This window comes from Gobius niger (genome assembly GCF_951799975.1).
Source record: "Gobius niger genome assembly, chromosome: 19".
In the NCBI taxonomy this organism is placed as follows: domain Eukaryota; kingdom Metazoa; phylum Chordata; class Actinopteri; order Gobiiformes; family Gobiidae; genus Gobius; species Gobius niger.
This window is the reverse complement of record NC_136870.1, coordinates 17,677,821-17,699,642: the sequence shown is the minus strand read 5'-3', so window position 1 is coordinate 17,699,642 and position 21,822 is coordinate 17,677,821. Positions and strand designations below refer to the sequence as shown.

The following is a 21,822-nucleotide window of genomic DNA, read 5'->3' as shown; positions in this document are numbered from 1 at the left end:
CAGGCTTCATTTACGTAGCCAAATGCGCAAAAACAGTGAACAGTGGCGGCGTCTTTTCACCGGGGATTTTACCTGGAGTGTTGTGGAAAGACTGTGAGCGTATGAGGGGCCGCGCAGGTGGAGCAATGTCTGCACTCGAAGTCTCTCCGTTCAGGCAAAGGGGTGAGTCATGTGCCCCTGTGCTTTGGTTGTCGTTAGCCGCACTAAAATCTAAAAGACACATGCATCAGGGCAGGCAACAAACTCCTAAGTTTAAAACTACACATGCACAGAGGAAAAAAACTAAGCTTTGTTAGTCAAGCTGATGTTGGCCGGAAGAAAGGATCATGAACTACATTCTGTAACTGTATCTCCAGGGTCTTAGGAGGATATTTTTAGAGGGATTCAAATGTATCAGTGTAGGATCAGTGTTTCGCAGCAGGAAGGCAACAGGGTATGAAGGGACAATGTATGGGCTATATGCAATAAATAGAAAATTACAGGGTTTATACAGGCCGAAGCAAGTCAAATTTAATGCTTTTTAACCTCTTAAACCAGCTTTAACCAAATCTGAAAGCTTCTTGAGTGGAGCTTACCGGTTAAAGGCCAGTGTAACTCCTCAATTGAAAGCTAAGACCTACGAAACTGTGCATGATGGCACTTCGGTCTCGAATTAACACCTTTTTGAGTGACAGTGCAGGACTTTAGAGGCAGTTGTGGTGAACGTCTGGGCTCATTCTACACATTAGGACATTGTTGGAACATGTAGGGGGAGGAAAATACTTAATTTTAACTCTGTATAGTCCCTTTAAGGTTTGCAAACATTGGACAAAACTTTTTGGCAAAATATATATGGTAAATTTCAGCCAAAACTGCAACTGATAATGTTTTAGGCAATCATTTTGTTATTTTTGATGAACTTGTACAGTAAAAGTTTTAGGACAATGTCATAATTTAATTTAAATTTAATGCCAGTTTGAATCCAACTTAATATATATATATATTTGTTATGTGTTAAATAGTAGTCATTGTATTACACTTTTAGATACCATCTTATTACAATGTGTGCTACCAATTTGCATTAAAGGTTTCATTAAAGTTGTGAATTTACATAAAAACCCTGGAGATACTTACTCATAACTACATTAGGGAAATGAGAAGAAGTCCTATCATTTGGATGACAGTTCATTGACACGAGACACTTACCAGGCAGCGAGGAGGAGTGTGTTCGAGAAATGCTGTGGCTGTGCAGGTTCGGCTGCAAAACACACAAAAAACACAACATAATTCATTAGTCCCATGTGCCTCTGAAGACCTCTGTGTAATCTATTCATCAGCAATTTCTTTGGATGATTAAATGTGATTGAAAGACAGCATCAAAAAAAGAAAGTTGATATTTGTTTTGATTTATTGCTGCTGTGCCCTCAAGCAACAATGGCACAGACATTTCGTAATGCATGGGAAGGCATTTCTTTCATGGGAACATATTTTGTGTGTGGGATAATTATTGTTGGGATAAATTAAATGTCCTTCGAGTAAACAAGCCAGGGCCATTACCACACATGAACTGAAGATTTAAAATATGGCTTTCAAAACTACTTATATTGTCTTCACTGTTGAAATGCAGTATTCTAACTACACAACAGCCACAGTCTAAGGCAAGGATATATTTTAGGCTTCCTCCTGCCTTAACTAAACAAACGGTCTTTATGGCCTGGACAGTGCAAACAGCCTGAGAGAGCTGCCACAGAGGATCATGGGAAACGTGGTCCGTGACTCGTTTTAATCACGTGCTGGACAGAAGCCAAGGGGGCTCGTCGGCTCTGGTTTGGAGTAATTTAGTCGAGCCCAGGAGGTCGGAAATATCTTTATGTGCTGATAAAGGTGGCCCATTGGGAAAAGAGATTATATTGCGTCTGCCTCTGTCTCTTGTGCTTTCCTGAACAACAAATTATTCTGTTTTCTGACTTAAGCAAACATTTCATACTTTCTAGGCACGATCTTTCGCCTGGCGCAACAACAGCAGTGCTCAAGACGAGGTTGGTATCTTGCATACAAACAGCTGGGCACCAATGCTTTCACCAGTAGCCTGAGGGTGTTGCTTAGAGAGAGAAAAAAAAGTGTGCTACAAGCAGCACTGACCACAACAAGCTCTCGCTGCTTCATCATCGCACTCCTCTCACATTCACATTGCGCGTATCTTATTAAGGTAGGAAAAACTACAAACAATTTAGAAAGTGGAACACTGTCCATGTCCCAAGGGAGACAGAGAACATATCAATGGGTCACACTTAAGTGCCAGTATTAAAGCAACACTAAGTAACTTGTTTACTTTAATAAATCCTTTCTGTAGTAATACAAGTGTCAATGGGATGATTGGAGGGTCTTTCATCTCTCCCTGGTGTCTCTGGCCAGAAAACCACAATTGCAACTTGACTGCCACTGGACCGGAGCAACCAATACACACTAATAGAATCACAAAGAAGAAGCTAACAGGCTAACGGGCAAAGCTAACTGCGGGCTAGCGCCACTTTAAACAGTATTTACAGCCAAGTTTGAGTGAAAACAAGTATTTCCATTGTGTAATTGTATGTACAATATTCCTCTCTCCCTTTGTCTTTTCTGTCAGCTCTCTCACAGACAATTAATAAGCTCAAAAACTTGCTATGACACCTGCAATTGCGCTTATGGCCACTAGGGGCAAGAATTACTGAGTACTTCTTTAAAGAATGTGCCAAACTCCACGCCACAGAAATGTGATCAAAATACTAGCACATGCATCCCCTGCATCCTCGCAACACATAGTAGCGGAAAATAGTCCAGTCTGGTATGGTCTGTATGCGGAAACATTAGGTGAAGGAGTTTTCGAAACATCGCCATTAATGTCTGTTCAGTCCCTGTCCGGCCTACTTACTGCGCCAGGTCTGAAGCTGAAGATTCCACATAGTTCCCCTGTCATTGCAAATATCTGGTCTACTGTCTGCGTTTAGAAACACACGATCAGGCCCTCTAAGTTACTCTCACAAGAGGGGGCAAACAAATCTCTACTTCGAGTCGTAGCCTTGGCTTTGTTTCTCATAAATCTGAGTCACTTTCTAAATGATTGTCCTGACCCCCAAAGTAGTGGGGAATGAATGAAAAGCCCAAAGAGTACGCCGCGCCGTTGGGAACCATTGCACTAGATCATTGCAAAAACAATCTTGCTCATGTCCAGGAAATGTCCAGGAAATGTCATATTAACAAATTGACTATCATAACAGATGGTCCTTGGAAACTTAATAACGAAAATACTGGAGATGTTTTAGTGATTAAAATTCTTGCGGGGACAAATAAAGTTTTTGCAACACACAGAGTTTTGTTACATGAGCGGTGTCCGTAATATCCCTTTTCTGTGTATAGGCACAAACTGTGAAGGGCAATGAGAACACTTAACCTTCTGTGTTTGGAGCCAAGTCCCCGGAGACACAGTGGACCGCGAACAAAACGCTTTAGCTCAGTTTTATTTCCTGTGGAGAACGCATTACAAGGCGTCCCTCTGCATGCGTCATATTTATTGGTCTGCATTAAGTAAGCCTGGCCAGAGTCACTATAGTTGATCGTCGTGACAACCAGCGGTGTCATAAAATACAGGTTGGAGGATGTTACTTCCTGTGGTGAAACTAAACAGGCGCTAGCATAAGAGCAAGAAGTACTGAAAGTCAAGCGTGTTATTGAATCTTTCATTTGTGTCATCACAGCAACTGCTTCCTTTTATTCAGTGGTTTTCCCAAAAAATGTTTTTTTTCCCCCCTCATATGTGCGTAATGGCAGATGCCCTTCTTGACCAGTCTGATTATAGATACAGACGGCATCGCGTCATAGAAGGGGGCGTGGCTTCGCCAAGGGAAAAAAAAAGAATCTTCAAAACCAAAAAATATTTTTAGCCATTTTCCAGTGGAACATGAACTTATTGATCACAGATAAATAAAGTCAAGTCTAAATTGAGTCCATATGGATATTTTTTCACAGCAGATTGTTCAGTAGAAGCGAAAAACGGCAGTCGTAGCTAGCGCCAACTGGTGTTTGCATTAGCACGACACTAACATGTAGCATCGTGTTTGCATTCTCCGTTTTTTATGTATTTATGGGCTGTTGCCACTTTGCTCCTCCCCATGTCTTTGTATCTTTACTGTGTAGAAAACTATATCAATAATTCAGCGTTTGTTAAAGTAGATTTTGAATAATTAGAGTGTAGATTTTTCTCCAAATTGTTTTCCCCCTTGTTCTCAAACATGACCATATATGGGTGATTCCAGAGATGCCGTCTGTATCTATCCAGGCTTGGGACTGGTACTAGCTTCACAACACAACCCAATACAATACACATTCTGTTATCTATACCCAGGTATCACCGCATACTACAACAACTACCATTTGTATTCGAGCTAGCACGGCTACAGTATTATGTCTACAATAAAGAATGTAAACTTTATTCCACCCAGGTGAGGTAATCTCAGGACTTGGAATGTCTAAACTTGAGTCTCCGCAGCACTTTCTTTCACTGAAAACATACTGAATATGCTTGTCAACGATATGGTAGGTATCTCAAAACTAATAAACAGTAGTTATGTCCATCCGGCTGACCTGAGAGGCGGACAGAGAGTTGACCCCATTGTGGAAACCAGGCTGCGGAAGTATGAGTCCACTCGGATGCACCGGCTGCTCTTTGGCCATGAGAGCTTCGGCCCGTTTGATGATGTCCCCCATTCGGTAGATAAAGCCCTCCTTCTCAGACGGCAGGATGAACTCATTGTGGACCTGGAAAACATACAGCAGGTGTCCAGATCAATCACAAAGCAACAATAGGTCAATCATTTACAATTACCAATACACGATATGCGCTACATGTTCATTACTCCAGTTCGAGATTTATTAAGTTAAACCTTTTCGCTCAAATGCTTTTATAATGAGCTGGTATAGGAAATCAGATCACCCTAAGGAAACACACTATATCTAATACTTGTATGTCTTGTATCAGAAATTGTTCCACAGCAAACCATCATCCAGACAAATTGATTTGATCTTTTATGTCTGCCCCGAGTACAACAAGTTCACTGCCTTGTGACATCTTGAGGCAAATTGCAAGATCTTTTACATAATGACTTTGCATATCCATTGCCTGTGAGTTGTGTTTGGGGCGTGGTAACGTTCTTCTGTCAGCGTGCCATAATTAACCTCAGTAAATGCTTCACATTGAACAAACAGCGGCAATGGCTTGGATGCCCGCGCGTCCCGCTGTGCCAAGACTTTGTAAACAAAAGAGCAGTGTGCTTGAGTGAGGGGAAAACAGCACAGAGAGGGAACAAAAAGTGCTTCATCACGTCGTCCTCGTACTCTCGTGGGTACATAGACCGGCGCTGTAATGAGCGTTAAAAGCCTTGGGAGAGAGAAGCTTTACCTGCGTCATGCAACCCACTTCCCGGTAAATGCAATACACTGTACTGTGCAAAAGGCCCAGACAGGTTTATAAGACACACAGCAGGCAAATAAAGTGCATCAAAGTACTGGAGGTACAGAGAACACAAAACTGCAGAACAAAACGTTCTTAGGAGATGTGGACCTCTGCCAAGACACTGATCCTATCTCGCAATTGTGAGCAAATCCAGAATATGTCCTTGTTAATGCTTACAATCGAGCCTTATGACACTTATGTCTTACAGTAAGTGTATTATAAGGAATCATTTGCTCTCTTATTAAGTGACGTTATAATATGCATTCCATATCTCAACATGGTACAAAACACTATATTTTTGAAGCTTTGCATAAATCTAGCATATGAGCCAGAACTGATCAAGTCAAGGTCAATGAGAAGCATTCACCAGACACTGAGCTCAGCTGACATTATCATTAATGCCTGATGCCACTGAAGCAAATGTTGTACCAGAGCAAATATTGAATGCAATATTACACATACAGTAACGGATCTCATTACACACACATTGAAAGTGTGCAAACATTTTGTACAATAGATAGATAGATAGATAGATAGATAGATAGATAGATAGATAGATAGATAGATAGATAGATAGATAGATAGATAGATAGATAGATAGATAGATAGATAGATAGATAGATAGATAGTATTCATATGTAAAACATTATTTCGATTGACCTGTTACGCAGAAATACTGAGCTCTTTTGCTCCTCTGGGGAAAAAGGTTTGGCCACCGCTGCACCACAGCATCAGAAAATGTCGATGAATTAATTGATTAATTGATGATTAAATTCTTTAAAGGCTTACAACTACAAAACAAGAATTGGATATCATTCCTGGGCTCTATACAACTATAATTATACCTAGAGTTGTAACATAGACAAAAAAAGTTGCAAATAAAGATTGGGTAAAGAGTAGCCTAACATATGAAAGTGTGTTGGATGCTCGTGATCTTTGGACATGTTGGCAGCCCTTCCAGGCTCAGAGCTTTACTCAGATAAACTTTAATTCCGTCTCACCATGACAGCAGCGATGTCCTCAGGGCTGTCTCCGTCCAGGTCGAATTTGAACGTGACCATTTTGTCGTTGTGCGTCTGGAGCTGACACTCCACCACTCGGTCCACTTTATCTGAGAGCTGCAGACAGCAAACATCAATGTTAAGACACCAGCCTGTTTATCACCACGAAACACGGAGAAATCTATTCATCCTATTTTATCTGTTTCTGAATTGGATTAACACAAATTTTCTATGGATTTTAGTTAGGAAAGTGCAAGCAATGCTCAGTATTTTCTGAGATGGTACTGAATGCAGTTGACACTTGTTTGTCCCAGAGCAAACACACCCAATTAAGAGACCACAATGCGTCCCTATCAGCAGAGAAATGTTATACGGTTGTCAAGAGCAGGGCAGTGTTGCCTAACTGATGCAGAGCTGCAATCGTCAATAACCATCGTAAATAAAACACTTCTGCTAATTTGAAAGGCCCTTGATTTATTTTGTTTGTGGCTGCCATAAAAACATCCTTTGTGATGTCGACATGAGACTTTGTGAAAGCTTCCACACAAAGCCCCCATACAAAACAACTCCATACAGTAAAGATTTTTTTTAAAATCTTAGATCCGTGGAGCTGAGCTTTCCTATAATAGTAAAGTAAAGTAGCTGAAGCTTAGAGAGATAGGGGTTTGTTTGAGCATCTGCCGATATCCGATATTAACCAATACCAAGACGACTTTCTTAAAAGTAGTTGCTGCTGTGAGTGAAAAATTGGTCCTCTTTTCTCCAGGCTGAGATCAATAAAGTGTCTTTTTTTTTCTTGCAAACAAAATGTTATAGTAACTGGATTTTTCTACACTAAATATGTAACCGGCTATTTAGGTTACATTAATATGAACAACTCACATAAATCGATATATATGTTAGATCACTTATCCTTTAACAGTATTTCATAAACTAAAATACAAACTTTAGGTGATCCAATCACAGTTTCTGTCCCAGCCTTGATTAGTTGACGTTAGCATTAGCATGTTGCTGCTAGCTTGAGCATGCTGTTACTAGCCGCAAAATGCAGAGGCGATAAAAAATGCATTTGTGGAGGTTAAAACCAACTCAGCACCTGAATCTGACTCTGCCCTTCTAAATGAGGTACAGCTCATTTTCACTTAGATTTAGTCGGTGAAAGCTGTGTTTTTAAAGCGGTGGGAGCCAAAAATGGTGTTCGTTCAGAATTGGATATCTGTAGCCAATACCCGATATCGTGTTTTTTCTGGTATCTGCTCCAATATCCGATATCAGTATGGGATCGGTGCATCCCTACTGAAGCTGAATGGGCTTGATTTCTATATATTGTTCAGTGCAGGCCTGTACCGTAGCTTGAACTTCTCCTTTCTTCATTGATTTCTCTGCCGTTATTTACATGTTTTTCTGTATGGATGTATAGTACATGTGGTAGAATAGACAGCAACTGAAGAGAAGTAGAACTACAGTGTATAAAAAGTAAGGCAGTGTCTGGGGCAGACAATGTGTTCTTGCAAGTTTACCTTTACAGTCAATACAATCTCTTAAATCTATTCAAATTCAAATAAACCTGCCCCTGATAAAAAGCGATAAGTGGTCGTACCCCGGTGATGCGGAGTCGTGACCGTGCTCGTCTCCTGAACAGTTTGGCGGCGGTGCGTCTGACAGCAGGTTTCTCATTCTTCTCCGTCAGACCCTCGTATCCATCGCTCAGACCTGACATCACGTCGGAGCCATAGCTGCAAACACATTCAGAGCATATTATACGGGCTACCGGTTTGTACAAAAAAGTGTCCACAGAAACCACCGAAGCAATTCTTTCGTGTCAGAGGTCGTTTGTCAAAAAAGCCCACAGCCGTCAAGAGTGATTATTTGAGTCTGGCAAACAATAATAAACGCTGTGCTGTGTGTTGACAAAGTGTGAAGACTTCCAGAGGTGGAAATTGCAATCAAAAGTCAGAGAAACTACATTTTCCCTTTTAGCCTTTTCCAATCAGCAAACCAACTGCCATGTTCAACAGAGTAAAGTACATGCGGAATTGATTGGGTACATTGTTCTCCACTTGGAACAGCATAAAGAAGAGTGCATTAACTTATGACTGTGGCAAGATGATCTAATATGGCCACTTAAGAGGTAAAGAGGAGTGAAACATGTGGATAAGTTAACTATGGCAGGCCACCATAGTCTTGACTGATATTTTACTGAAACATTACGACACAGTATTTATTCTCCAACAAATTTAAGCAAAAGTCATAAGAAATTTGTCTTTTAACCTCTTAACCGAGTGCATTATCTCCAGTTCAGCTTTACCCAAATCCATAAGGACACAGCCTATAGGCCAGTGTAACTCCTCATTTGAAAGACCTACGTAACTCATCTAAATGGGGCTTTTTCCTCGTGTTGTTGCCGTGTTTTTGTCACATTTCATTGCTTTTGTTTGTTGGTTTTTCATCCTTGTTTTCGTTTCATCTTTGTCGTTATTTTAAAGCAGTGCTAAGTAACTTGTTTACCTTAATAAATCCTTTTCGTTGTCCCTCTGGGAGTAATACAAGTGTTAATGGGATGATTGGGGGGTCTTTCATCTCCCCCTGGTGTCTCTGGCCAGAAAACCACAATTGCAACTTCACTACCTACAGGTCGGAGGCCCCAATACACACTAATAGAATCACGACGAATAAGCTAACAGGCTAACGGGCAAAGCTAACTGCGGGCTAGCACCACTTAAACAGTATTTACAGCCAAGTTTGAGTGAAAAAAAATATCTCCATTGTGTAATTGGATGTACAATATCCCTCTCTCCCTTTTTCTTTTCTGTTGACTGTTATTTACTCTCACGGACAATTAATGAGTAAAAAAAATAACGCAACATGCTATGACGCCTGCAGTGGCACTTACGGCCTCTCAGGGCAGCACATTTGGGTAAAGCCAAACTGGAGAAAATGTGCTCGGTTCAAGTGGGGGTTAAGCGGTTAATCAAATCGTGTGAAATATGACGATAATGACGATAATTTGGCAATATAATGTGCAGGACCAATGATTGAGGTCCTTGTTATTAATTTCTTTTAAATGTGAAAAGTGTATCTGTATTTCCCACCTCCATCACTCCCAAGCTTATCAACCAAGTATTTCAAACGTTATTATTCAGTGTAATGTTAAAAAGTGGAGGTCGAATGCTTTTCACAGAATTGGAGAACATTTGCAATATTTTCTATCTAGTTCATGAAAAGCATTGATTGTGCTAATTGCGCCTCCAGGGCTTTTTGGACCGCAGTGATTACTTGTATCCAGCCTCTACAGTGGCAACAAGCATTTATTAGGGCCCACTTCTGGCAGCACCCAGACCCCTCTATTTAAAAACCAGCAGTGGGTAACCTCAGTTCAGCGAGTTTCTCTTGGTCGCGGTGCTACTTGGAAATAGAGACACGCACAGTAGATGGACAGTCTACTCAACGATGCTTTTGTTGGCTGACCCAGAAATACGCGGCTTTACCTAGAGCCCAGGCTAAGAACATGTTTTGTATTCACTTGATTCGCTCATAAGCTGCGCCTTAAATACGACGGCTTTTGTGGGGACGCTAAACACCTCCAATCTTCTCAGTAATTTCAGCGTGAATGCCAGTTCAATGCCAAATAATTTCGGCCATTCGGAGCTATTTTTGTAATGCACGGGCAAACTAAATATAAACATTGTATTTGCATGGGAATACAGGTCAGACAGAGCATAGTAGTCTTGTGATTTGACCCATTTAAGGCTCTGTCAATTTTTAACACACGTTTTCACATGTAACGAGTCTATTAGCTGGGAAAATTCACTACAGTATATACAGGCTGCAAGTCATTAAAGGCCCTGCAGCTGAACAATAAAAGAGAGGGCGCGTTTAAAGGGATATTTCAGCATTTTTGACATAGGGCCTCATTTCCTAGTCGTGTTGTTGATTTCTGGAGATGTATAGTTTTTTTTAAATTCATGCAGTCCTTAAAGAGTTTAGTGGTGCTAGGCTAGTGCTAGGCTAGAGCATCTCTATGGTATCAGCTAGCCTGCATTAAAAACAGTCTGACCCACTCCACAGAGCACCTGAGGCAAATCACTTATAACACCAGACTACCGATATAAATGTCTGTGTTGATAGAATATTTTTTGAAATATAACTGACCTGCATCACATGAATTACCGCATTTTGAGGGACTATTTTCAAGCAGATCACTCCGCCGCTGCTTAGCTTACAACCACAAAGCTGATGCTGCTCAAATATAAGTTATTTTAAATGCTAAATGGTTATAACTATTCTATCGACACAGACATTTATATCAGTGGTCTGGTGTTGTAAGTGATTTGCCTCAGGTGCACTGTGCAGTGGGTCAGACTGTTTTTAATGCAGGCTACTAGCTACCATAGATTTGCACTAGCCTAGCATCACTAAACTCTTGAAATATAAAGATAAATGCATAAATAAAACTAAAAAAACATCTCCAGAAATCAACAACACTCTGGGAAAACTCGGAACAAGGAAATGAGGCTATGTCAAAAATCCTGAAATATCGCTTTAAACTGTTAGCTGTGGTCCAAACTCTTTCCTAATTTTCCTAACATATTTCAAATATCCCAATTCTTCACAGGAATGAGATTATAAGTACATTTCACAACGTTCATGGAGCAAATCGGAGCTTTACTGTCATAATCACATCGATAAAAAGTCTTTATAATTACAATGCTTTTACAATACACTGAAGGACAAAACACATCTAATTCCACTGCTAGAGTAAATGTGTCATCTCATTCTCAATGCCTGATGTGTTCCAGATGATAAACTCCGGCAAACACAAAATAAACCGTCGTCTATTTCCTGGTGCTATTCGGGGCTCAAACACGCGGTGAATAAAGTCAGCCCACTCAAACACTTATCCCACCTACAGTGAGCGGGGCCTCCCGAGCATCACACTGTAACGGCATGGGTCCAAGGCAGTGAAAACATCATGCTGCCCCACACTGGACCACAGATGTGCAGTTATATAGGCAAAGATATGGCTGCACTACAAAAAAGAAAAAAAAAAAAAAAAGAGGAAAGCACTAATAGCCATGTCCAAATCTAAAAGCAAGAAAATAGCGATGAAAACGAGGATGAAAACGGAACAAAAATGTGATGAAAAAGGGACAAAAGAGACGAAAACACAACAAAGCAATAAAAAAAGAAGAAAGGCACAAAAATGTGACAAAAACGAAACAAAAAAAAAGTGACAAAACTATGACGAAAACATGACAAAGAAATGAATAAAAAAAGATGACAAAGCAACAAAAAATCCACCAAAAAAAGACAAAGAAATGTGAAAAAGCAACAAAAAATGAATGAAAAACCAACAAACACATGACAAAAATGTAGGTCTTCGCTTTCAAATCAGGCGTCACACTGTTGGTCTCCAGCTGAGAAGCTTTTAGATTTGGGTAAAGCCGAACTGGAGAAAATGCACTCGGTTAAAGTGGGGGTTAAGAGGTTAACAGCAAATGACTTTAGCCTTTTTAAACTATTCCCTGTGTATGTGCCAACAAAAGGTAAAAAATAAATCCTAAACTTAGTCAAAACTACTCAAGATAAATCCACTGAATTCACTTTATTATCACTGAATGTGCTTTTTGCTGTGTAGAGATGTGACTTTTGAAGCCATGCCTTTAAGCAATAGTGAATTCCTGCTGAATAGGCTTTACCTGTCGACAGGGGAGTTGAGGCCGCTTGAGGGACCAGAGTTGCCGTGTTCAGTGTTGTTGGATACAGCGATGCTCTGGAAAAACAAAAGCCCAAAGCATTAATCATTTTTCTCATGAGCTGAAGCTGTACTGAATAAAAGTTACATGGAACCTATTGGGATTTGTTTTTCTGAGGCTTTCATATGAAAACCGGTCTCATCATCTCAGTTTGATTTGATTACGTGTGGTCGTCCCGTCTTTGACACCTTTGATAACAAGTTCTGTATCGGGGCCACCACTCACCGAGGGGAACCGCAGCGCCGGGATGGCCAGTCCGTTAGCGTTCGCGTGTGGGTTTGAGCGCGCCGTGGGAGGGGTCTGGGGGGCCTCCGGGGGGTCCTGGAGCCCGGAGGAGCTCTGATAGCCGTCCGTCTCACAGTCAGCTGCAAAAACAAAGAGCATAAAGAGTTGAGCATGTGACTAGCGCTCCGCTATACAGCTAATGATGACTTTAAGCTACAGCACATTGTTGTAATGCATGTGTATTGTTTCTGAACCTTATTATGTAACGACGCAGACAATAATGAATTATTTTCATTGTTAGGGCTAAATAATTTAACATCTGACAGTATCACATTGCACTGTAAGTTAACAAAGCATGTCAGTCTGTGGAGCAATACAACACAAGCTATTAGGCTGTAGGACAAATTGACCAGACTAGGTGTTTATAAATGGGATTCAAGAACATTTCGAAAGAGCTTTAGCCGGCACCAGAGTCTAACATTAAAGTCAACATATTGTTTAGTTTGTAGACAATTTATTATGTGTCTTATTCTACTTTTTGATAATTGTTTAGTCCTGGTTGAGGCAAACTTAAATCCTAGTTCAGTCCTAGTGTTACCCCTGGAACAGACTAATTGCATGTTTTATTTTCCTCTTTGACAACTATTGATTTTGTAACATTACACATAACAAATTGTCATTATATTCCCTTTTTTCTTGCTTGATTTACACATGAGTTTTTGAGCAGTAGTAAACAGCGCTGGTCTGTGCTTTATTCTGATATTTGAGCTTACTACTTTTGAAAACTTTTGCTCCAAGGGAAAACTCCTAGACGACTGAAAGTTTACATAAAAAACGTTCTTTCTAAAAGCTTTGAACTTGTCCTAACCCTAAAATCCTGCCTTGGGACATTGTAAAACATGAGTGAACTCTGACATTTCTTCCTTATCCTCTTACAATTAGCGGAGGACAGGCTGTTGTGCCGAATGTGGAAGTGCTGGTCCGCCTCGGGCTCCTCCGGCTCTTGGGGGAAAGAGGAGCTCACGCCCGAGTCCGCCGAGCTGGTGACGGGGGACTGGACCGGGGCGGGGGGGCTCTGCACGGGCGGAGGGGGGGAGTCCGCTGCCGGGACACCATTGACTTTAGGTGAGAGACATTGGGGTATTTCTGGCTCCTCTTCGATGGCTTCCTGCTCTTGTTTCCTCTTGCGCTCCTCGGCCACACGTCTCAGCTTCTCTCTCTGGCGTTTGATGGCGTTTACTCTGTCCCGAATGGCCTTGGCCACAATTTTGAAGTCCGCCTCGCACACAAAACCAAGCACCACCTGTGTCAAAAACATCACAATAAACGGTCAGGGTAAGCTGGATGACATTGACAAGTCCCACACAAAGAGGTGAGATGGAAAACTGCTATTACTTTCACCTCTTTCCCCCCCGCCTTTACCGAGTGCCTTTTCTCCAGTTTTGCTTTATCCACATCTTTAAACTTCTGGACTGGAGAGCAACAGTATAATGCCTAATTTGAAAGCTGAGACCTACAAAACTGATCCTAGCTTTTTTGTCATCACCTTTTTGTCCCTTTTTTTAAGCATCTTTCTCATGCCTTTGCCACTTTTTTGTCATGTTTTCGTAGGTTGTTTTGCAGTGGTTTCATAATTTTTGTCGTTACTCTTTTGTCTTGGTTTCGCCACATTTTTGTCACGTTTTTGTCGCTATTTGTTGCTTCTTTGTTGCGTTTTCATTGGTATATTGACGCTTTTTTTTCAAGAAGCTTTTAGATTTGGGTAAAGCCCAACTGGACAAAATGTGCTTGGTTTGAGAGGTTAAGCCAAATAGTTTATTCATCATTTATACTGCAATTATGAGGTATTTTTTTTATTTATCATTTAAATAAGCATCTAAAACAGATGGTGTATGTGTTGTTGCTATAGTAACCCTGTGCACGATCCCTGTGTTTAGTTTGTCAGGAATGATTAAGGTCATGAAAAGAGTTTGGTAAAGTCTTAACACAAATGCTTTACAACTACATGTGTAGTTATTGTAAAGTGCTACTGCAATTTTACCCCTCTTTTGTGTAATATTTTGTCAAATTAATACCTAGTACTTCAACTTTGGCTCACTGATTCCACATCACGGGGTTTTGCTTTATGTTTGTGGGTTTCTTGTGCTGATTTGTATTGAAATAGTTGAACATGTGGAGAGAAGCTTTTAACAATAAAGATGGGCGGAACCAATGACAAGGTAAACCCCTCTCTTCTAGATTCAATATGTATTCAGCCTACTGCTAGAAGATGAGTAGTTGCTGAAAAAGCCTCTTGAGGTGGGAGGCACTATCAGTCCAACACAAAAGCAACCCAGAATAGATGACGGCTAAAGACCCTATAACAATACAAATTAATAGAACAGAATTTTCCTTAAGGAAATCATACAAACAAGAGAGATATTCACAAAGTAAATCATTCTACTACTTCCTTCCTCACCCCTTGACACGGCCCATTTTCTGTACAATATGTGGACACTCACCACTGACCGACCAGAGCTCCCCAGTCGTGACATAAACAAGCTTTGATGTCAGCTTTTGCTCTGAGGGCGCACAAACATCGACGGCATTTTGCGCCTGTTAACGCGACTGACACTTCAAAGCACAAACCTGGTCGTACGTGTCCTCCACTGTTTGTTTTCAGCGGCATGAAAAGTCTTGCCGCCGAGCTATTTGTTTGGTAAATAAAGGCTGTCAACATAGAGCAGAGCAGTGCAGTCCCCCAGCCCTGTTATTAGCAAACTTGTTTCACTTGTTCAGAAAAAAATATGGCCTTTTTAACATTAAAAAAACTACCTTAGGAATTCGCAAGAGGGCGAGCGGGCCGTTGTCTTTACTCTGTGATGCCATGAATGTAGAGACTCAAAACATTTCAGTTTCTGATCAGATCATGCTTAAAATTATGTATTTTCCTCCTCCTTCTCCCCCTACACGGACCTATTCACCACAACTGCCTCAAAATCCTACACTGTCAATCAAAAAGTTGTTAGTTCGGGTCCGACTTGCCGTCATGCACAAGCTTAATATAGAAGGTGCAGTTACACGTATGGCCTGAGGTGGCAGTAGTGAGTATAAAATGCATCTAGCCCCTTTAACCTTTACCGAGCTCACTTTCTACAGTTCAGCATTACCCAAATCTAAAAACTTCTTGACTGCAGCTTACAGCCTATGGGCCAGAAATTTAAGAGCCAAATAAACTGTCTTATTTTTTATTGCTTTTTTGTCACGCTTATGTTGCCGTTTGGTCACTTTTTTTGTTGATTATTTGTCACAGTTTTGTTGCTTTTTCATAACTTTTTTGTCGCCTGTTTTGCCTCGCTTTTGTCGCTCTACTGATGCTTTATCATCACTTTTTTGTTGCTTTTTTGTAACCGTTTTGCTACTTTTTCATCTCTTTTTGTCACCTGTTTTTTCATTTAGTTTTTTCAATAAGCTTTTAGATTTTTTTAGAGTACAGTCAAACTGGAGGGGGTTAGAAGACATTTTATTTAGGTAATGTTTGTAGGATGTCTTAGTGGTTCTAAAGTGTTGTTGTCTAAAACCATTTACTGCACAGGGTCCAAAAGTGCGGCAGTGGGTCCGTGCTGCCTCTCAACACCTGGTCCGATTACAGCCCATGGCCGGAACGAACTGTCCCCAGCGCCGATACAAAATTTGATTGTGATGAAAACCAACACAAAAGTGCAAAACCGGTAGGGACAGTGTCTTGGGTTTTCATTAAAAGTGACCTCTACGGGGCAGGCGCTGGAGGACATAGGGGCCTGTTTCACAACTTATGAAACAGGCCGCATGAAGGCCATTATATTATTAAAGACATGACCTAAGCTTCTTCCTGGTGTCATTTTTCGTTCCACTGATTATTAAAGACACGGTTGCCCTTGACATAGTTCCTAATAGTGCGCTCCACTTTATGTATTCCAGTGCATATGTTTCAATGCATTTTCAGTGAGGTCATGGTAAAGTCAGAATCATAATGCAGGGGCACGTTTGCACAGTTTGAGAAATGTGAGAAATGACTTCCAAAGTAAAAAGAAACATTATACATACAAACGTCATAGTTTTAAAAATCGAAAAAAGGGAGTCAAGCTAAATAGATTAAGTACACAATCCTCCAAAAACACACCAATTAAAACAGTACTAAGTACTTGCGTTTTTTTACTCATTAATTGTCCGTCAGAGCAAATACTACGCTGATAGAAAAGACAAAGGGAGAGAGGGATATTGTACATCCAATTACACAATGGATATAACTTTTTTCACTCAAACTTGGCTGTAAATACTGTTTAAGTGGCGCTAGCCTGTGGTTAGCTTTGCCCGTTAGCCTGTTAGCTTCTTCTTCGTGAATCAATTAGTGTGTATTGGTGACTCCGACCCAATGCAGGAAAGCTGCAAGTGTTGTTTTCTGATCAGAGACACCAGGGGAAGATGAAAGACCCCCTAATCAACCCATTAACACTTGTATTACCCCCAGAGGGACTACGAAAAGGATTTATTAAGGTAAACAAGTAACTTAGTACTTAGAACTTAGCTTTAAGAAGTACCCAAGTGTAGATTGTCAAATGTCCTATACTGTATCGAGAAGACGTTGGAAATTATGCTTTTCTATAATGAGCTTAAAAGGGGTCACCGTGACTAGATCAATATTAGCCGTCTCTTGGGAACATGTTACACCCAATCACCATAAATCAAGTCTGGGACACCATGCAGCCGAAGTTCCCTTTATCTGTTAATCTGTAGACCATTAGCTTATTTCCTCCCTAACGGCTATCGCAAACTGGGTCAGAGAAAGCGGTAAAACTGGACAGTTAAGACTTGGTTTCACTTGTTAAACGTGCTTAAGTATATCATGTATAAATAAACTTGTACTTCAGTGCTTTTGCTTCTCGGACAAGACTTTATGTTCTTGCCTGTTGAACACTGTGGATAGTCTTGTTTTGTTAAATGTTGCAAATAACATTTTCAAATTTGCAACAATGTTATTTGATAAAGCTAGAACATGTTTTGCCTATTACTTGATATTTTGCCGGATAACATCAACACTAAATGTCTCAAATGTTATTCTTTCATGTGCCAAATACATTCAACTTGATTGAAAACAACATTTACAGTAGCTCTTTTGCAGTTATATGACATTTTGGCAGTCCTTTACTTTGCAGTACAGTAGCAAGGTAGGCTAGTAGGATAGAAATAGCATAGTATCTAAAAGTAATTATGTTTATTACATGACACACATCATATCTATGTCATGGTGATGTGAATAACCTTTATCTTAATCCAGTAGAAAGACTGTAAACTACCAGGTAACATGGTTAGCATTTTCTTGGGAATAACAAGAAACCCTCATTATCCCAATTAACCATGCAATTTCCATCCTATTATCATGTTATTACTGTGCGGTCAAGAAAAGCGCAACTTAAACAGCTAGTACAGACAGACTCTTACCATCTCCTGAGCCACCTCCTCTGGCACATCCTTGTACAGCTCGAACAGAAACTCGATGGCGTTGTTGTCTTTGTACTTCCCGTGGAGTTTCTTCGTGTCGTCCATTCGCAGCCACAGTTTGAGATCCGGCTTCACCGTGTCGTCCTCTTCGGCCAGCTCAACATGGACGCCGTTGTTCTCCTGGAAGAACGGGTGATCCAACAGGTCCGGAATGGTGTACCTAAGTAACAGGGACAGGAATTAGTAAACTGCAAACGTGAGGTTACATTTTGGCAATGCACAGTATTATTATTTGAGGCAATAGCTGTACCTTTCATCTTTGTTCATTCGAATGCAGCCTTCAATGATTTCCTTCAGCTCTGGGACGATCACTTTGTAGAAACTGTCAGGCTTAATACCCTGCAAGAGACAGAAATAAAAATGCACTGTAACAACTGCAAGGATTAACAAATACAAATCCTGGAAACTGGCAGGACTAGAGCAACAGGCGGCCCCCGATGTTGGTTGATGAGGTGAAATAATTGTGTGTAATTTGTGTTTATCCCACATTTCCTAAGTTTGAAGCAGTAACAGAAGCAGCCCCGCCCACTGAATGCTAACGCAAGCCTTCGCCTGCATAACATTACCCACTGCCATCATGTCAACACCGGACTGGAAAGTGGAAAAAAACACAAAGGCCTCACTGATTGTACCCAGGGATTTTCGACAAAGAGCAGAATAACATCAGAAACGCTCCGACACGTTTTTCAGACGAGCAGTTTGGTTTTCCTCATGTAATCACAAATGTGCATAGATTACAGCAGTGCCCCATTCCTGGAATAACAGAGATAAGAGAGCAAGGTTAAAAGACTTTTGGTGTGGATTCCCAAGTAACTGGTTTGTGTTTGAAAAATGTATGTGCTCTCGACACCAGAAAGATTGAAGTATTTGAAAAGCTCAAAAGCCTGAATTCATAAATTATGACTTTGAAATGGGCAGCTTTTTGGAAGAGGCCTTAGGGATGGAAATAGTGAGTTCTATCTGGCAAAACTGATTATAGACTTGATGCGTACTTACAGTGGGAGGAAAATGTATGTGCACGCTTTGGAATTTCTCACATTTCTGCCTAAATTGCTCATAAAATGTTGTCTGGTCTTCATCAGAATCATAAGAATGAACAAACAGTGTCTGCTTAAACTAATACCACCCAAACAATTACATGTTATCATATCTTTAATGGCTATAACATGTAAACATTCACAGGACAGGGAGGAATAAGTAAGTGAAACTAGGAATCTCGCTGAACTGCAACAGTTTTGTAAAAGGGAATAGTCCAAGATTCATCCTGATCGTTGTGCACGTCTTATCTGCAACTACAGGAAAGCAGCTCATTCTTATGAATTTGATGAAGATCAGACCACATTTTATGACCAATTTAGGCAGAAATGTGAGAAATTCCAAAGCGTTCACATACATTTCCCCCCCACTGTAATATGTACTAGTTGTAAGTCCTAACTATATAGGACGCTAGTATATCAGGCCTACTGTATTTACCTTCTTCAAGACCAACTGTGGTAATCTTTAGCTGAAAAAGTTGGTGCCAGATGCCCATCCAAGTCAATTTATATGGGTTTGGGAATGACCTACTTTGAATGGATCAAAGCTTGTTCTTGTCCGCTTAAAATGAAATTAACTCTTGGTTGAGTAATCAGGCAATTAAAGATTGTTACTGGAAGAAAGGAGGTTTTAAATCATATTCCATTGGCCATTTATGATTATGGAACACGCGGGTCACGTCGTAAAGACCATTTTCACAAACAAGTGGCTGTAAAAAGAGCTTTATAAGCTTTATAAGAGCCGTGTTGGAGACTTGTCACATTTGGAGGTGTCGGCCAGAGCCAAGCAAAGCCATGATGACGCCACAGTGGGAGTCAGTGCGGGCCGATGTAGGATTTTAATGTTTTGGAAAATATGCCTCAAGTTAAAATCCACAAAGACTGCTGTTGCTCATGTGTGGAGTGAACAGGCAGCAAACAGGAGCTGACAGAGGCTGGAAAAGTGTGACATTGCCAATATAGTGTGGAGTGGCTATGGCTACTGCACAAATGAGCAGAGTGGCCAAGAATAGTTATTTCAAGTACTTTCAAGCGTCTGTACCTTTACTTTAGTACAAATGTCTTCATAAGACAACACAAGGCCAACCCAATTTCCATTTTAGAGGAGCTTACGCATACAGAAACATTTGATAACATTATTGTGGGGTTTTGGCTCTCGTTTTTATGCTCCATGTTACAGCTATTTACTCAGGCAGTTAAACATCATTAACACTGCCTCATAAACCCCGTTCACAATGACTGATTTATGCTTTGTTTAGAGATCACAGGTTCAGATAGACTCGCATTATTAAACTGGCCACTTTAGGAGACGCTTTGTGGGCCATACTGGTAAGATAATTAAATTCATATCTGGATTGCACATTGTGAAAAATAGGAAAAAATAAAGCTGTCTGTTTCAACTTTAAAAAGACAAAGGGAGGCAATACCACACCACAGATGTTATCAGGGGCATCCGTCATTGCAGGAAATACTAAGAGAAAATTGGATTTGGCCGAATTCATTGAGAACGCAGCTCCTGTGTCTGTGCTGCTGTACACTCCACAGACACAATAGAGAACTGTGTTACTGTGGAACATGGTTCTAACATAAATGTAATTACTGTAATGATCTAAACTAGAGAGTCTCAAACAGTAACATGCAAACCACTGGTCTTACTTTGGCGTCTTCAGGTCTTCTACAAGTTTACACTTTATCATTTCTAACTCGATATTTATAGCTTTTACTCAAGATGTTCTGGCTGACATGATTTAGACCCAGTTTTACCATAATTTAGTTAATTTAGAAGGCAATTTGCACATCAGAAGTGATAAGCTAAAAGCAAAAATGGCTTGATTTTCAGCCTATTTAATGTTGAAGCGTTATGTAAAAGCTTTTAGTCGTAATTGCATGTGTTAGTTGACTCCAGTAGTTACTTCAGTCTCTCGAGATGGCTAGACTTACAAAGGAGAACTCAAACATGGGCGAATCTGCGTCATGATTGGCTCTTTTACAACACGGATATTCACTCTGAGCTTGTAATGGACAACTGTAATCCTTTATTAGACAACAGTGATCCTCTTTCCAAACGCATGCAGGGGTTTTGCAAGCTTGAGGAAATCCATAAAAACGCACTGGATACTCCTCTTCCTATCCGGCTCCAGATGCTAACCATTACCCAACGCGCTGGGTGCTTTTCTCCACTTACACTGGTGACTTTGCGGTAGATCTGCGCCGCGTTTTGGCACTCGGAGTACGGGTATTCGGAGGTGGCCATTTCCAGGATGCACATTCCCAAGGCATAAACGTCTACAGCTTCATCATACTTCTCCTCGTACATCTCGGGGGCCATGAATTCAGGGGTTCCTAAATGGGAGAGCAAACGTTATTGCTATTGAGTGCAAATATAAGTTAAGTCTAAGGCTTGGTCAAGAATTGTACTATCTGGACTCTGAGCACGGTTTGATTGGACAGTCAGCTCAAGATCCAAAAATGAATGCATAATCTTTATGCAACTGTGAATAAATCAACATCACAATTGTTATGAGTACAACCAATATGATATGAACAAAAACAGATGAAAATTATTTCATTGTTTATTAAAAAACTACAATTTCCATAGATTATACCTTTGAGGAGTCTGTTGTTTAATTGGTACAACCTTGTATTCTTTCTTAAAGAGGAAACAGTAGCAGTACCTCTAAAAACATGTACAATAGGCCAGGATGAATGAGAGTGTGTTTGAGAGTGGGGGACGACGGATGGAAACTAGCTCATGGCTACAATCCGGTGTGGCGTGTTTACATGCATGAGACCCATGTATGTTCATTAACATGCAA

At 40.6% G+C, this 21,822-nt stretch overlaps 1 protein-coding gene across 2 annotated transcripts in view; it reads right to left on the bottom strand.

The window, feature by feature from the left end:
• Nucleotides 1–21,822, bottom strand: part of wnk4a (WNK lysine deficient protein kinase 4a) — a 56,592-nt gene that overhangs the window by 7,753 nt on the left and 27,017 nt on the right. Inside the window, exons 5-15 of one of the 2 annotated variants that reach the window (XM_079577090.1) lie at nt 21,192–21,349; nt 18,223–18,311; nt 17,913–18,132; nt 13,389–13,755; nt 12,453–12,592; nt 12,171–12,244; nt 8,072–8,207; nt 6,472–6,588; nt 4,603–4,776; nt 1,186–1,237; nt 73–210 (exon numbers count right to left, since the gene is read on the bottom strand). In XM_079577090.1, coding sequence (XP_079433216.1) covers nt 73–210; nt 1,186–1,237; nt 4,603–4,776; nt 6,472–6,588; nt 8,072–8,207; nt 12,171–12,244; nt 12,453–12,592; nt 13,389–13,755; nt 17,913–18,132; nt 18,223–18,311; nt 21,192–21,349 — 1,665 coding nt within the window. The remainder of the gene's footprint in view (nt 1–72; nt 211–1,185; nt 1,238–4,602; nt 4,777–6,471; nt 6,589–8,071; nt 8,208–12,170; nt 12,245–12,452; nt 12,593–13,388; nt 13,756–17,912; nt 18,133–18,222; nt 18,312–21,191; nt 21,350–21,822) is intronic. The other variant, XM_079577091.1, reaches the window with a different exon arrangement.